This window comes from Gopherus evgoodei, chromosome 10 (assembly GCF_007399415.2).
Source record: "Gopherus evgoodei ecotype Sinaloan lineage chromosome 10, rGopEvg1_v1.p, whole genome shotgun sequence".
Lineage (NCBI taxonomy): Eukaryota > Metazoa > Chordata > Testudines > Testudinidae > Gopherus > Gopherus evgoodei.
Window position 1 is genome coordinate 55,884,674 of NC_044331.1, and position 16,933 is coordinate 55,901,606.

Here is a 16,933-nt window from a genome sequence, read left to right on the forward strand (position 1 = left end):
GGATCCATACCCTTATGTGCCACCTCCTCGTCAGGAACTTTTAGTTGGACCTAAGATCTTAGTATCTGTGCACATTGGCTCTCTTGACTCTGATGGTGTCAGGGAGGGATCCCTTCTTTTTGGGACTAGCTTATTAAGGACAAGTCCTCTATCTCTATCTCTATCTATGAGAGTGCCTCTTACTTTCCTGTGAAGCCTTTTCTTTAGGCTTATCAGACTTAACCTCTGTTCCCAAGCTTGTGCTCAGAGAGGCACAGCATGCTAAGAGGAGTGAGGGAGGGGAGTCTCTGGCCCACATTTGTTTGGGACTTCATTGCCTTCTCCAGGAGGTGTTTTCTGAGTCTGCTCCCGATCCTCATGAGTTCTGGGGAGAAGAGAGAAGCAGATGCTGCACTTGTCAGAAATATGAGCCTCAGCCAGGCAGTAGAGGCAGCGTTGATGTTTGTCACTCACAGAAGAGGAACGAGGGCAGGAAACAGTTTTTGAACCCTAAGACCTGGGCATAATCAGCCCACACCACCCTTTATGTCCTTGGGAGCATGAGGAAAGCTTCAGCACCCGTGCGGGCCAGCAGACAGCCATTGCGTAACCTGCGTATGGAGTACCAAGAGGGGCCATCACTCAAAGAAGAACAATCGTTTCCCTTCTTGCAACCTGCTCTACCAAACGCATGCAAAAGGTAGGACAACCGGGGACTCATGTGGACAACTTCAGCTGCATGGTGCAATATACGATGAAGGGTGAACTAAGATAGCCAAACAGTGGGTTATAAAGGTATAAAGTAGCTTGAAAACTTGCATGGTCTTTGTGTAGTATCTATGGATTACACACAGAATTTTAGCCCCTAAAACCTGTCCTTTCTGCTGAAAGTCTTGTTAGGGGAAGATTTCGTTGGAACGAAGTGCAAGCTCAGGTACCTTTTTTTCTCACCCTTCCCAAAAACCTTTGGGATGCTAGATAATTGATCCACTAATGGTGCTGAAGAATTCCCAACCCCGAATGAGGCTGAGGTCACAGAAAATCATTGTGCATACAATCACTGATGGCTCCTCAAAGCCATAACCCGGCCTTAGCCTCTCTCAACCCCATCATGGCTTTACCTCTTCTTTCACTTTGGCAGCTGGAGACTGGAATCTGGGTCTCTTGTTCATGTAGCCATTCCGTCCATTTTCCATGTCAAGAATGGATCGTAACTTCTCTGCTTCCAGTTCATAGTCCTGCAAGAGAGTGGTGATGTTAGAGAGGTGAAGATGCAAGCCGCCTGACCTGTGCGCCCCTCTGCTTGTGCATGGACCCAAACTTACACCAACCCTTGGTCTTCTGTTAGTAGCTAATTTAGAATGATGGGATCTACAGCAACAGCAGTGAGACCTTTCTATCTCATTGGGAGTTCCCGTTCAGGCATTGCCTGTCATGTCTATCCTGCTAATACACCTTCATGGTTGTATAGTGACTTTCATATGAAGTGCTTTAAAGCCACTTGTCTTCAAGAGGGAAGAATTGACCTCTTTACATATGGGGAAACTGAGACAGACATGTTAACTGATGGGACAAAGGCCGCAGAGGGAGTTGCTCTGAAAGCAGGGATTGGAACTAAGCTGTCCTTACCTTCCCCATCCTTTTGCTCCACCACTGGGCCGCAGTGTTTTGCTTTTGGCAGCCATTGCTATCCTATCTCCTATTTGGGGTCAGGAAGGAATTTCCCCCCAGGTCAGACTGGCAGAGACCCTGGTGGGAGGTTCACCTTCCTCTTCTGCATGGGGCATGATTCACTTGCAGGTTTAAACCAGTGTAAATGGTGGATTCTCAGCAACACTGAAGTCTTAAAACCATGAGTTGAGGACTTTGGTAACTCAGCCAGAGGTTAGGGGTCTATTTCATGAGTGGGTGGGGGAGGTTCTGTGGCCTGCAATGTGCAGGAGGTCAGACTAGATGATCATGATAGTCCCTTCTGACCTTCAAGTCTCTGAGTCTATTGAGAACATCTCTAGTGACAGAATCACACTTCTTACCTTTACTGCCTGCTGGTACCGCCGGGCATCAGCAGAGACTTTCTGTACCTCCTGCTCCTTTCGTGCAATATCACCCAGCAGCGTCTATAAATGGACAAACGGCACAGGAAAAGCAAGGACCAAGCAGTATGGCATTTTAGAGGGTTCCAGTTAAAGCTACACCTAAGGGATGGTCTGAATTCTCTCCTTTGTTTCCTTAGTTCTCTAAACGTGATTTGAATGGGTGCAGCTGCCCTTCACCTATTTTCTGGCTCATTGGAGGGTTCTCCCCCACTGGGACATGTGCCCCCCGGGGTAGTACTTGTGGGCAAAGTGCATTAACACTGAATAATTTTGTATTAAGGACAGCACTAGATTTCAGATTGAGGTGCATTTCCAGTGCCCTACCTCTGCATTAGCTAAGCAGGAACTCTTCGTCAAATGAACAAGGACTTATTTACCCCCACTGTATCCTTAACCCCTGTTGTAGCCGCTGCTGGCCTCTCCCCATGCAACAGTTCTGATCAGTGTTGGTGACTGTGAATGTGAAGTGTGGGGAAGAGGTAGAGAGGCTCCCTGCAGCATATGGCTCAGAGGAGAAGGAATTACCATTTGGTTCTTCAGCTTCGTTTCCACTTGTTGGATGTTGTCCGTCTCCTGTGGCTCATAGTTCGGAATGTTACAAAGGAACTGGTTGACTTCATTGTAGCCGGAGCGATAGGTGGAATAGGATGATTTTGCTTTCTGCAGGGTTTGAGATCTGGAAGAGGGGGGTATGAGATGTAATACTTCCCAAGCTAGTGCAGTTTCTGCAAATGTCTCTGGCCCCACCCTCCCCTAGACACAAATTTGGGGCCTGAGTTTTCCCCCAGGAGGAGTCATCTTCTGCAGGATCCTACGTAGTATTTCCTACGAGATCTTTTCTTCAGGTCATGTTAAAACATGCTGTGGTTTTATACTCCTTCCTCCACTTGCAGATCTAAGTCAGGGAAGATGGTTGTGAAATTCAGCTGTGCTGTATATAACAAAGCACTCCATACAGTGCCTATCTCTCACCAGTCTATCAGGGACCGCAAGCACCAGCAGTTTGTCAAACCACACTATGATTAGATCTGAGGATGCGGTGGAATCCTTGGTGATAATGGAATGTAACTATCGATAGACATGGTGGCATACAATGTGCCTGTCCAAAAAGGATCTGTGTTCTGAGAAACTTAGAATCCAAAGATGTGCATGCAATACAGCACAGACCTGACTAAGTTAAAGCATGCAGTGGGGTGGGCCCAGCACAGATTGTGTCATTGCCTAGTTGGGTATTAAGGGGATGATTGGGTGGTGGAGTATGTGGCAAGCAAGTGCTGGGAGGTTATGTCAGGCATCTGGCACAGTGTGAAGGCGGATGGGTAGTGAAGAGTGGATGAAAGAGAAAAGAAGTGCGGGTAGAGTGTAAATAAAGGAAGTAGGAGGTGGGTAAGGACAAATGTGTGCAAAGCCCTGAAGGGGCTTGATCTTGATATGGAAGGGAAATGAAGACCGGTGAAGGGAGGAAACCTAGTCAGAGGCAGGAGGGAGAGGCTGTGCTGGAGGGGAATTTATTCATTCTTTCTTCAGCCCCTGTGGATAAAATGGCCAGCCTTGTAACAACTCCAGTCTCTGCTATGAGAGCACTTAGCACCAAAGGCCACCCAGATCTGCTCAGCCTACACATGCTGAAGAACCATCCATGCCTCCTTCCCTAGACCTGTAATGCCAAACTCCCATCAGCTCTAGATGCATCCATGTTGTTCACCCATCCCTGTATCCCTAGGGACCATATTGCAATTCCTCCAGACTTGATTCCATTCCAGTCAGTTGTGTTCTGTTGTAAAAACCCATGTGCTAGGAGACAAGGGACTCCCTCTCCTAACCAGTATCTCCAGTGCTCAGCCAACAGCCTGTCCTGGAGCCTCACCTGTGATCAATTTGCTTGCTGAGGTTGTTGAAGCGCTGGTTGAGTTTGTGGAGCTCAGCTTCCTGACGTTCGAGGTCGGGGCAGTGCTCCTGAAAGCGGCTGGCAAGGGTGCTGGAGCATTTCTTTGTTTTTTTCAAATTCTGCTCTGCCTCATTAAGCAGAGACCTCTTGGACTGCAGTTCTATGCCCATGGCCTGGAATGGGAGCAGGAGAACAATAGGGTGGTTAGACAGATCCTAGGCTTTCACCAAGTATCTCTCTGACATAGCTTAGCTGCAGTTCTAGCTTTAAAGAAAGAAGTTTGCTGGTCACTCATGAGTGTTCCTTGCATTCCTACTCCTCTAACCCTGTCACCCCTGAATTCTTTGCTACCCCATGCAATTGCACCCAGATCATGGCTCACAGAATGAGGGGAATGGCAAGTATTACTTCAGCTCATGTGTTTAAACCAGTTAGGAAAAGTTGGCTTCGTGCGAGATTTCTCCAGTATGCAGGATTCTTCTTTTGATCCTAGCAATGCACTGCTTCCCAGTCCTGCAAAGACCATGGATGCAAAGCAAGAAGGAAGAGCGCTAGGCCTTCTTCCAGTGCAATGAGTGTGGTGCTCTGCATGAGAGTGCCCTTCTGTTCCAGCAGCATCCGGTGTCGGCATTGCGGGTGATGTTGGAAGATGACCAGGCTTGTGCTAATGCTGCAGAGGCTGCTGTGTCCTGGCTGTGGAAGGGTGACCCCCAGGCCTGGGGATTCTAGATAAAGGCTAGGAGCCATCCAGCAGATCTGTTGGGGAGGAAATCACCTCTCTCTTGTCCTGACTTCCCCCTTTTCTTAATTTTTAAGCTAACAGTGTTTGTGAAAAGTGCTGAAGATTTAAGTCTTTCGTCCCTGTCACTGCAATAGCTTTTGCATGCTTGCCTGCACCCTGTTCCTGAGAGACAGCCTCTAGAGGCTATCAGGCACCAGCACATTGAGTTCTTGGCCTTTTGTCATAAACAGATAAGAAAAGTTAATAGCACAGAAGTACTTTATATCTCTTTGACTGTAAAGGGTTAACAAGTTCAGTAAGCCTGGCTGTCACCTGACCAGAGGACCAATCAGAGGACAGGATACTTTCAAATCTTGAGGGAGGGAAGTTTTTGTGCTGTGCTGTTAGTTTTGGTGGTTGTTCACTCTGGGGGCTCAGAGGGATCAGACGTGCAACCAGGTTTCTCTCCAATCTCCCTGATACAGGTTCTTACAGATCCAGAATAGTGAGTACTAGGTAGCTAAAGCGAGTTAGGCTTATGTTTGTTTTCTTTATTTGCAAATGTGCATTTGGCTGGAAGGAGTTAATTGTGTATTTGGCTGGAAGGAGTTCAAATTTGTATTTTTGCTGAAAGGATTTTAATTTGTACTTGAATACTTAGGCTGGGAGAGTATTCCCAATGTCTATAGCTGAAAGACCCTGTACTTATTCTATTTTAAATTTACAAAGATAATTTTTACTGTTTTTCCTTCTTTAATTAAAAGCTTTTCTTGTTTAAGAACCTGATTGTTTTTTTTATTCTGGTGAGACCCCAGGGGACTGGGTCTGGATCCACCAGAGAATTGGTGGGGAGAAAGGAGGGAAGGGGGAGAGAGAAGTTAATTTTCTCTCTCTATCAGGATTACTTTCTCTCTCAGGGAGAATCTGGGAGGGGGAAAGAGAAGGAGGGGGGAAGGTGAATTGGCCTCTCTGTTTTGTGATTCAAGGAGTTTGAATCACACAGTGATCTTCTAGGGTAACCCAGGGAGGGGAAGTCTGGGAGAGGCAACGGTGAGGGAAAGGGTTTACTTTCCTTGTGTTAAGATCCAGAGGGTCTGGGTCTTGGGGGTCCCCGGGCCAGGTTTTGGGGGGACCAGAGTGTACCAGGCACTGGAATTCCTGTTTGGTGGCAGCACTACGGGTTCTAGGCTGGTGATTGAGCTTAGAGGAATTCATGCTGGTACCCCATCTTTTGGACGCTAAGGTTTAGAGTGGGGGTTTGTACCATGACACCTCTCCATTGAGCTTATTCACAAGGATGCAGATTGGGATAGGTGACCCATTGACTAGGACCTAGAGGTCGCTACTTAACCAAGTGGTCCCTGAGCCATTCTGTCATCCAAATTCCAGTGGTAGCCCTGCAGTCCAGTCAGTAGTGCCTGCCAGGTTTGGTAAGATAGGGGCGCTCATTTAATGGATGCACATTGGTGGCAATGAGGCAGGGACCATCCCTGTGCCATGAGCACCTTGTGCTGAGAATCCCTTGTGCTACAATGAAGTTTGTACAGAGATCACCCATTGTCAAGCAACCTCCCTATCTCAGGACTGCAGACACATTGATGAAAATGGAACGAGTCCAAGTCTTCTCCACCTTTGTTGAAGATCATCTCCGCTAACCCATTGGTGTTTTGGCTGGTCCCTTGAGCAGACACCTGGGCCAGGTTTTCTAGTGTATATCTGTTTATTGAGCATGTTGATAGGTTAGAAAACTGGCTGAAGAAACCACTTACCAAGAGCTCCTCTTTCTTATGATCTAGGGTCCCCAAGTCCTCTGGCACAGTATCCTCTATCACTAGTTTGTTTTCATATGCAGACAGCAGGTCTCTGCCTTGCTGAAGGCTCTTCTCAAGGCGATTGGACACATCCACCCTGTATATACAAGAAGAATGTTCTTGCATTCCCACGCCACAGCTGAAAAGTCTGGATTAAGGCTGGAGGAAGCCATAACCTACTTTTCCTGGGCAGCACTGAGCAGCTGGACCACTTGGTCGTACTTCTTCTTAGTGTCCTCTACCTTGTTCCTCACCAAGGCGGCACTGCCAGTGTTGGGTACTGTGTCAATAAAGGCCTCACACTCCTGGATCTTCTTTGCTTTCTCAGGCTCGATGCAGCGGACCTCATTGGAGATGTTCTGCAATGAGAAGAAAGTCCTTAGAGCCACTGAACAGGGCTCTAACGACCGGATGACGAATAAGGCAGCAGCTCCTGGCTGCCTTGGGCCAGCAGGGAGGCTTGCACTGAGGCAGGCTCCCTGTTCCAGATATGAGGGAAGGATTTTGTGCCAGGTGGGTCTCAGCCTGTAGAGACAAGGTGATATTTCTTGAGGGCATTTAGGGTCAAACAGCAGCATGTTGCTCTAGGATGGCATTTCTTTGTAGGATCATGCCATTGTGATGCAGGGATGAAGCTGTAAATTGTGTTAAGGATTTTGGACCCACACATCCGATATTCCCTTATGTACTCTATTTTGACATTCAAGACTCTGTCCCCTCCATTCACCATACCTCTATCCCACTAGTATTCTTTCAATACACTGAGGTCCCTTAAAGAATAGCCCCTAGCTGTTATGGCCATTTCATCTTACTGGGTGTTTGTTTTCTGACCCCATCACGGTGGGAAGAGAGAGCTGAATTTCCTGCCAAGACAGTGGCAAGGGTCTCATCACTCAGAGCAAGAAGCTTGGCTTGCTTTGTATGTTCAAGGAATATGCCAGAGCTGTTGGTGGAAAAGGAGAAGCCATCTAATTGCATGCAAGCAATGATGCTTTTGGGAGTTGGTGCACGAGGAGCAATTGCATCTAAGAATAGTGATGTTTTGGTACCTTTTCTTTTCTTTCCTAATACAGGGAGAGGGTTTTTTATGGAGTTAGGCTTGCAGCTGTGCATTGGCAGCCATGAGATTGGTAGCTGAATAAACACATTCAAATTACCTTAATAGTCTTAGGACAATTCCCTAGCTGGCTTTTCTGCTGTTGTGTTTCCTGTACCAAGGTTGCTTTCATGGCTCGTGCTACAGTGGTTAGCCTATGAGGTGGGCAAATGACCTTCCCTACCTTCTTCTCCATGTCTGTTACCTTAAGGTCCTTTGAGCGCTCAGCACTGTCCTGCACTGCCCGGCTGTGCTCCAACGGGGGGCGTAAGTTTGCTGTTATTGCCTTCTCCTGCTTGTCTAGTTCGCTGTTCACTTTGTCTAATCCTGCTAGCAGCTGGCGCACCTGTATGGATGCAGCATCTAGATAACCAGAGGATGTTGGGTTAGAGGCTATGGGAAATAGGGGCTGGGCTAGACTCAGACACAGAGAGAGAGAGAGCTCGGTGAAAACCAAAACTCCAGCTCTCACTATCGCAATTCTGCCACCAACCCCGGGACCTTGGGGCTATTAGAAATTTGCATCATAGCTTGATGGCTCCAGTCCGTTTCTTGATGCTGCTCCATGGTCAGCACAAAACAAGCCATTGCAGGAGGTACTTCGCCATGCACAGCTGGGGTTCACCATACAGCTGAGGCACAGAGACTAAGTGACCTGCCTGACTCCCTATTCTAGCAACGCCATCCCATTATTCCCGTGAGAAGAAAATAAGCTGGGCACTAGCGGTGGCTTGTGGCAGCTACTTTATCCCATTTTACATTTGAAGAGAACAGAAGTGCTGGGAGCTGTCAGATGTCCATAGAGCTTCAGCTAAGGAAGCAGCTGACTACAGACCAAACTATCTTCTGGCAGGATGAAGAGAAGGAGAAATCTTTTGAAGGTCCTGGCCAAGAACATACAGAGGGCCACGTGAACCAAGAATGGAAGTCAGAGCCCACTGCCACCAGTTCAAACTGAGCTCCCAATATGCTTTGGTGCTCTGACCCTACGACTCTGCAAAGGCTTTGTCAAAAGGATCCGGGTGTGAAGACTCACCTCCAACACCGTCAGCCTTCAGCCCTTCATAGCGTTGCTGTAGTGCATTCTTGCTGCTGGCTGTCTTCTGCTTCACACTCTGATACTGACTGGCAATGCTACACAATGAGACAGTGTGTGAATTGAGGTTAGGGCCTGTTCCTTCACCCTTTAAGTACCATATGCATCCAGTTGGCCAGAAACATCTGGACTGTCACCCAAGTGCCAGCTAACCTATTGCCCCTGCCATAGGGGAGAACATTTCACAAAAACCAAAGGACTTGTCCTAGTCACAAGGGTGCATCTCCCTCTCTGGACAAAGCCCTGGATGGTGGTAGCATGACGCATCCACAGTTGTTCAGCTGCACTCAGACCCTAAGGGTGGGCAAATCTGGTGTCCTTTCCAGTCCCCCTGCAGAGGAAATGGAGAAAGGGGCTGCCTTGAATTGCTCTCTAGCAACCTGGCTCTGGTGCTGGTAGATGGGCAGAGCAGGGCTATTGGGTTCTGGAAAGAGCCACTTCCTTCTCCCTTGACAATAGCAGAGTTGACATAAGATGGAAACTTGGAGGGCTGCGAGGGGAATTTAGGACAGTCCCACTAACCCCTGCTCTGTCGAAACAGCCCCTGAATCTGCCCGGTGATGTCTGTATTTGTAGCATTAAGTGTGAATGGTCACGGAGCACATCTGAATTCTGGTCACATGCCACCTGATGCATGCTGGGCATACGCTAAGAAGCTGCTGCAGCTCACAAAGTGCTTTATCAAGGAAGGTCAGTGTCCTTATTTCCATTTTCCACAGAGAGGGAGCAGTCTTGACTACTGAGGAGCTAAGTATATTTAACAGCTTCTTGCTGTGTTTCTCTCTCGGGACAGGAAGGGTTTAGGTTTCAGAAGAGCTGTGAGCACAAACTGCCTTAACCCCAGAGCTTGGCCCAGTGAAGCACTTTCCACCCCTGGGCATTCATTTCCATAATTCCATGTTTTGGTTCAGAAAGAGCAAAGTGCTACCCACGTGTGTCTTAAGCTCAGCAGGAAGGAGAAGGTCCAGTTACACCCTAGCTCAGGCTACACTGAAAAGGGCCTGACCGCACGTACTTGTCCGTGAGAGCTAGCGCTTCGGGGTCTGTGGGAGGAATCATGAAGCAGACCCCTGGGACATGGATCTTGTTTCCTGAGTTGTCTGTTACATCCCAGATGTCACCGTTGTTCTTAGTCAGGGTGTATCGGGCTCCACGGGTAACCTGGCCCTAGGGCAGAAACCAGTCACAACTGCCAGTCAGTTAATAACGACCACCACTCTGGTCTAGTGCATGCCGACCTCGGAGGGACACAGGCCAGGATGGAGTCCTGTCTGGCTATCCTGGCTAACGCGCAGCCCTATGGCTTTTCACAGGCAGGCATGTGTTTCCACCATCAGTTGGGTAATAGAGGTTCTTAGAGAAAATACAGCTGCTGTTCCCCTTTGGGGGTGGTTTGACTGACTTGCCTGCTTGCAGGTTGTGAGCTGCTAGCACCATCGCGTATGAGCAGACACACTACTGCCATCTCTGCAATCCTCAGAGTACCTCTCTGCAGCCAGGGGTGTGTTGAGCTTCCCTCAACAAACTCTAAATGGCCACAGTGAGGCTCAGGTCCCCTACCTTTCCCTGGTCCCTCCTCTGCTTGCTAGCAGGAGAAATGGCCCTGGGGTCTAGCTGCTAATCTCATCTGGATGTGGGATGGGTTAGATATAGAGTGCTTATCTTCAAACCCTGCATGTGGACCACATAAGCCCCTTCAGGACACCTTTAATCCTCCTAGTCCTGCTCCCTCCCCCTGCTTGTATCACTTTACAAGGGCTGGTTACACCAAGGAAATGCCAATGTGAGGATGGGGTTGAGGCAGCACAATGCAAATAAATGCCCTTAAAGGGGCTAGTTGGGGCTGGCAGGCTACAGCCCTGCCTTTTGTGTCTGTGCTGTTCATTTCCCTTCCTAAATTGCATGCTTGGGGCTCCGGTGTGGATAATCTCTCTCCCCTGCTCTGACAGGTTGCTTTGCTTCTGTCATCCTGTGCACTAGCTCCTCCAGCATTGGTGTCACATGGCACTCAGCCAGCAGCATGTGCAAAGGATGGTGGTGGAATTTATATCAGCAAAATGCCTGGCAAAGGGAGACAGAGAGGTGCTTGAGGGTTGAGTTTAATTAGTCACAAAAGGTGCATGCGCCCTGTTATCCTGGACTGGGCTACAACCACCAGGAAGCTGCACAGCTTCTGAATGTGACACAACAACCAACCTGGGAGTGCTTCACAGGCTACAGGTCAAGGAGGCTTTAACTTCAGGAGGCTTCTTATACAATGTAGTGTCTTACTTGAATCCCATAGAATCTCTGTAGGAGAAATGACCCTCAAGGCTAGTTGTGTCTAGCTACTGTCACAAGCTACCATCCTCCCCTGCCACATCTCCTCTTTTCCAGGCAGGGCCAAGGCCTTGGCCAGAATAAATTATATTTTAATACCTAGGCACAAGGAAAACTCTCATTCCTAACCAGGTTTCCACTGAGTGGGAGGCATGGAATGGGTGAGCCATTTTCCCTGCAGGGTCGTGCCCCCCGGAGCCCCAGGATCCGGTTGTCAGAGGGAAGGTTTACCTCCTCGCCTTCGTAGTCACAGAGTGCCTCCACAGGTATGGGCTTGAGCGGGCTCTCCCGGCGGTACTTCAGAGGCAGCACTTGCAGGCTGTGCGTCTGCAGGGACTTCACCACTGCCTCATACTTGTCCAGGGCCTTCTCCTGGTCCTAGGGGGAAAGGAAAAGCCGTGTTGAGGTGAGAGGTTTAAAAATGTGCCACTGCCACCCGTGGACCACTAGAGGGCTGTGCATGTGGCATGTTGGCCATGGAAAGGAGACCTTTAGCGCCTGAATGGGCCATGGAGACAGCTGCTGGGACAGCCTGAAATGCTCCGTCAGGCCCTGGCTGACAGAGCTGATTTGTAAAGCTTGGGCATCATCTCAGCTACTCTGGCCCTTTTAAAAGAGCTGTTTGGTGTTGAATATTCACAATGCAAAATGTCAAGAAATATGAATACATTCTCCTCAACAGTGATTCCTTTCATCCACAGAGGCTGAGGTGCTGTTCAAGCCTCAGTCTCCAGCTGGCATTTCCTATTTCCATAGGCAAGAGGCACACTGAGCGGTGGACATGAGCAACCTGAAGGGGAAAATGCGCTTGTCTGCTCCTTCCTCCCCTTAACTGCTTTGCACCATTGCAGCAACTGAGAAGTGCAAAGGAAATGCTTGTGATGTCAGTGGGGGAGGAGGGCTTGTGACGTCAGTGGGGAGAGGGAACAAGAGGAGGGACAAATATGAACTTGTCTTTGTTGTTCAGCATTCACCAGTAACACAAACACTGAGGGAATGTGTAATGAGTGAGGTGTGACAGCCAGGAGCCCAGTGCCACCTAGGGAAATAGTAGGGTGGGGCCAGTACAAATGCGGTCCCAACCAGTAAATTTCTCTAAAGGACATGTCTGTGACCAATTATCAGAAAGAAAGTTTGTTCGCTGGGTCCCAGCACCTTCCCCGCCCAGGATCATATGCTTACCCTCAGCCCAGCCCCCAACTCATGGGACCAGCGCTGAACCAGAGGCAGGAGAGGGATCTGGGGGGGTTGTCTGGTTTGGGGGCATGGGGAAGGAGGAGGGTGGCTGCCTGCACTAGGGTGGCAGCATGTCCCTTACTGCTTGTGTTGGCTCTGCAGCGCTCCAGCCTGGGAGCAGCCCAGCTGCTCTGCCTGGCTTTTCCCTGGGTAGGTGGCTCTGTGGACTAACGTTTCCCTCAGGGGTGGTTCTGCCAAGTTCCATGACAATCTAATGATGCTCCCAACCTGGCCAAATACGAGTGTGATGGGAGAACCAGTTCAGAAACAGTTCAGCCCCACGCTCCCTCGTCTCGTCATGAAAGGTGTAATAGCAGGCCAAAGGGGAAGAGGGTGTGGCCAGCAGGGAACAATAAATAGGTGAATGCAGAGGGACAGAAGTGTCCAGGCCCCAGCACCTGCCATGGGCAGAGACTAGGCAGCCCACCGGCCTGCCTGCACCCTTCTAGGCAGCACCTGCTCTGATGTCACAAAGGTTTTTCCCATCACCAAGGTTGGTGGTGTGCTCATCTGTTACTGTGCTGCTACTCACATCCAGCTCCCTGAGAAGTGACTCTAGCTGGTAACTGTCCTTGAAGTCAGGGTTGTATTTCTGGTCCAGGTCTGTGTCCACCTTCTTCAACAGCTCCTGGGCATCCGTAGCATTCTTCTGGAACTGCCAGAAGGCCAAGCAAGACTCTTGTTTAAAAGAGAGACCCCAGCTGGCAGAGAGATCAGACCCCTGCATGGGCCCACCACAGGTGAGTGCTGTGTCCCCTCTGAGCGGCAGGGGGGTGGCCTGCGAGCCTGGACTAGGGCCGAGTGAGCCCCAGGGCAACAGGGTGCGTGGGGGTGAGGTGGTTCCTTTGCAGCCCCACCCAGCACTTCCTCTGCTCAATGCTTGTTGGGGGTGGTTGAGAATCTTGCCCTGTCTTTTCATATCTCCCCAGTGTTGGGTTGATCCTCTTTGGTACTAGGCTGGAGGAGTCTTGCAGAAAGAGTCTGAAGTGTCCTGCAGATGCTGAGCTGCTTTTTCTCAGTAATCCCCCTGCCCCCAAGGGGTAGACACCTGTGTGTCCCTCTTGTCTGTTTAAACATCCTAGCGTGGATCATTCCTCTGGGTGTTACCAGACCTAGGCCCCTGCTCTTGCTCTGCCTGTCTCCCTGCTCGGAGCGTCTGTGGGGCTCCATGCAGTGCCCAATGCCGCCGGCAGGGAAGCAATGAGGGCCTTGTTCAGCCCCTGCCTCCAGCCAATGTGGAAATATCACACTGGGATTCCTCCAGCACTGCCCTGCCCCACCCTAGGGATGTGGGGAGTGCTTCGATTGTTGAGAGGCAGGACAGCCTGGCACTTGCTCCCCTCACCATGCACTGTCAGGGGCCAGCCCCAAACCTGCATGGTAGTGATTACCCTGGGGAGATGCGACGTACTTGTCTGAGACACACCCTCAGGAACTGATACCACTTCCTCATTTCCCAGCTGCTCTTGCTCTGTCCCCTCTCTCCCTCAGCTGCTTCTGGTCTCAGCACCCTCTAGAATATGTTCTTCCCTGTTCTCAGTCAAGCCCAGAGCTCCTGGGCATGAGGGCATGGAGGGCTCCAGGGACTGACTTGGTCCATGGGGTGGAAAAGGGAATTCAGACAACAGAAGGCAGTAAATGAGAAAGGGGTTGCGGGGTTCATGCTGGAGGGTTTCACAGCAGAAGCTCTGCTCTCTGGGAGTCTTATTCTGGGGTTATCTAGAGTGTCTGAGCCTCATGTTCACCAATGCATTAATCCTCACAATGCCCTTTGGAGGTTGGGAAGTATTGTCCCTTGGCACAGGTGGGGGATGAGGCACGGAGAAACTCAGGCCCAGAGCCTCAAAGGCTCTGTTTGTTTCAGAGACAGGAGTCTAAATACCTTTGAGGATCTGGGCCCGTGTGACTTGCCCAAGGTCACAGAGGAAGCCTGTGGCAGGCAGGAATTAAACCCAGCTTGCCTGTGCCCAACCATAGAAACACCCTTCTCCTCGTGAGTGGCTTCTCCATCTCTTGATAGCTTCAGAGTGAGGCTGGGGCCTCTCTGGCTGATGTGCTCTAGTCAAACACAGGTTACTATACTCAGTACAGGGTAACTCTGGCCTGTGCTACACAGTCAGCTTGCATGATCAGTGATCCCTTTGGGCCTTGAAGTCCATGAAACTCCGAGTCTAGTATCCTGGCTTTTAGCATGGGCAGATAGACACTAGAGCACATGGTGCTTGTTCCCTGCATTCGCAGATCCCTCAGAACACAGCATCTGCTCTCCCAGGGCCCACTGAAAAGTAGGAGCCTTCCTAGCCTTTGGGGTCTGGTACCTGGTGATAGTCCTCCATGAATTTCAGATGGCTTTCCTCACAGATCAGCAAGTTGAGATATTCCTTCCAGTCAGCATGGACAGCCTCCATGTGAGCCTATGACACAACGGGAGCACTGGGCATGTTACAGAGGCTTGTCACCTGCCTCAGTGGGTTAATATCGGCTCCGGAGAAGAATCCCAGGGAGGCATTTACTCGGTGACACAATCATGAATGGGGTTTGAGACCAAGAATAGTAGCAATGCATAGCAGGAGCAGCACATTAGCCAGTTTTCCTCTGGGAGCTAAATTCTCTCTTGGTGTAATGCCACTGGAGTCAATGGAGTTCCTCCAGGAGTGAACCTAACTCAACATGCTTGTTACCCAGGGGAAAGTGCCACCTTCCATCTCCACTGAATGAATCCTTGTGGGCAGCCTAAGGCCACAGCCAGAAATCCTCATGTCTGAGTAGAGCTGCTCGGGTGAGCGGGCCAGAACATGGGACACATTTTGGGGGACAAATGTGAAAAAATGTCATGTTTTACAACAAATTTTTTTTTTTTTTTAACCAGTTCTGCTTGTCATGGGAGGAACAAGATAACAGGCCTGGTGGAGGTGAGTAGTTGGATCTGTGTTTTCCCACTGTACCCGATTTATACACTTGCAATTGAGGGGAGCCTTTTGGTTAGCATTTGGCAGCTCAGGAAGCTGTGCAAAGCTGAGGAGCCATTGCAGGGTGAGTGACAATACAGGACAAAGGGCACGGGAGTTTTCTCCATGGAGTGTCATCTCAGGGTGCTGGGTCAGGGTCAAGTAGGCATTTCCTGGATGGGATGGTGTTCTCTCCAGGGTATTCAGGGAAAAGACAAACCCGTTAGCATTCTCTGGGACACTCACCTCAATAGGGTTCTTCCCAGGGTGGTTTTGGGCTAGTAGGTGGTCTCCCTCCGCATGCAGTTTGTTGACAGCCTCCTCTCTCTCTTCTAGATTGCGATTGATGAAGTTCTAGACAGAGGTAGTTAAGGTGTCAGGCTCAGAAGGGAATGCGTGGAGGGGACCTATTGCTAACACACCAGAACACAGGAACCCAGGCAACAGCAGAGAGAAGGGACCCCTTGCTTACACTCCAGATTTTACCTATCTTAAAATGAAAGGATCTGACTCCTCAGTGCACTCAAAACGGAGACTGCCTCAAGGCCAGGAAGCCCCAACCCTGCCCTGCTGCATCTTGGCCTCCTCCTTTTCCTTATAGCTGCTTGTAAAGTCTCTGAGCTGGATTCTGTCCTTGCTCCCACCAAGGTAAATCCAGAATGAGCAAGAGGAGACTCAGGCCCCATGTCAAGACAGATATTTTCATTCTTTTTTGCTTTAGGGCCCGGTCTGTTTGCATATGTAATAACATCAAGCCTTAGCTCTTACCCAGCCCTTTGCATCAGTAGATCACAAAGTACTTTACAAAGGAGGTCAGTATCATTGTCCCCATTTTACAGATGGTGAAACTGAGGCACAGAGCTGGGCTGTGAAGTCACCCAGTGACAATGCTAGTACTAGAACCCAGGTCTCCAGAGTCCCAGTGCAGTGTTCTCTCCCTTTGGCAACTCTGCCTCCGCCTAGTGGTGTAATACACCTGGCCAGTAGGAGACAGCTGGTGAGATAGGCAGGTTTTGTGTGCCGGGGAGGGTATACACATACCTCGTACTGGCGGCGCCGGCTGGGGTAGTCCAGGTTGCGGTCACTCCAGTCATAATGCATTCTGTCCTTGGCCTGCTGATCCAGCCAGTAGAGCTTGTTTGTGCAGCGCTGCATGTAATCCTGCAGGGAGTTCAAATCCTGCTGCCGCTGCTGGGACCCTGACTGTCAAAGGAGAGGATTACAGAGGGTCAAAGCTCACCACCCAGTTGAGAAGAAGAGCAGCCTAAGGAGGCCGCCTACTCAGAACTTTCCTCGGGGGGGGCGGGGGGTGTGAGGGCTCTGCACCCCCTACCCCACCAGCAATGAACATCTCTGGGCAACACGTCTCCCTCCTACACGTCCTTCACATGTGCACACACCCTCATCCCAGCTCTCTGGTGCTTAGCCACCAACATCTGGTCTCCTCAGGGCTGAGGGAGGTTCTTACCAGCAGCTTCTGGTATTTCACCTGGAGGCTGCTCATATATTCCTGCAAACAAAGGAGAGAAAAGCCAGGCATGAAAGGGCCGAAGAGCACAGCTGGAGTGACTCAAAGTCTGTAGGGCAAAAGGGGCTGGATCTAGGAGGGGACATGTCGGGGCGCTGCCACTGTAAAGTTAGGGTCCATGCGTGAAATTCAAATCTGAGTACAGGTGTGGCTTCAGGACACCCTGCAATTGGGGGTATTTGGACACACGGCTTGGTTCGGGCCCATGGCACTGC

General features: G+C 50.1%; 1 protein-coding gene across 1 annotated transcript in view; it reads right to left on the minus strand.

Moving 5' to 3' along the window:
- PPL (periplakin) overlaps nucleotides 1-16,933 on the minus strand; it is a 56,706-nt gene that overhangs the window by 9,650 nt on the left and 30,123 nt on the right. Inside the window, exons 6-20 of the mRNA XM_030577368.1 lie at nucleotides 16,659-16,700; nucleotides 16,232-16,393; nucleotides 15,437-15,544; nucleotides 14,561-14,656; nucleotides 12,775-12,897; nucleotides 11,238-11,384; nucleotides 9,703-9,854; nucleotides 8,628-8,725; nucleotides 7,797-7,954; nucleotides 6,676-6,854; nucleotides 6,454-6,592; nucleotides 3,943-4,136; nucleotides 2,601-2,751; nucleotides 2,013-2,096; nucleotides 1,101-1,217 (exon numbers count right to left, since the gene is read on the minus strand). Coding sequence (XP_030433228.1) covers nucleotides 1,101-1,217; nucleotides 2,013-2,096; nucleotides 2,601-2,751; nucleotides 3,943-4,136; nucleotides 6,454-6,592; nucleotides 6,676-6,854; nucleotides 7,797-7,954; nucleotides 8,628-8,725; nucleotides 9,703-9,854; nucleotides 11,238-11,384; nucleotides 12,775-12,897; nucleotides 14,561-14,656; nucleotides 15,437-15,544; nucleotides 16,232-16,393; nucleotides 16,659-16,700 — 1,950 coding nt within the window. The remainder of the gene's footprint in view (nucleotides 1-1,100; nucleotides 1,218-2,012; nucleotides 2,097-2,600; nucleotides 2,752-3,942; nucleotides 4,137-6,453; nucleotides 6,593-6,675; nucleotides 6,855-7,796; nucleotides 7,955-8,627; nucleotides 8,726-9,702; nucleotides 9,855-11,237; nucleotides 11,385-12,774; nucleotides 12,898-14,560; nucleotides 14,657-15,436; nucleotides 15,545-16,231; nucleotides 16,394-16,658; nucleotides 16,701-16,933) is intronic.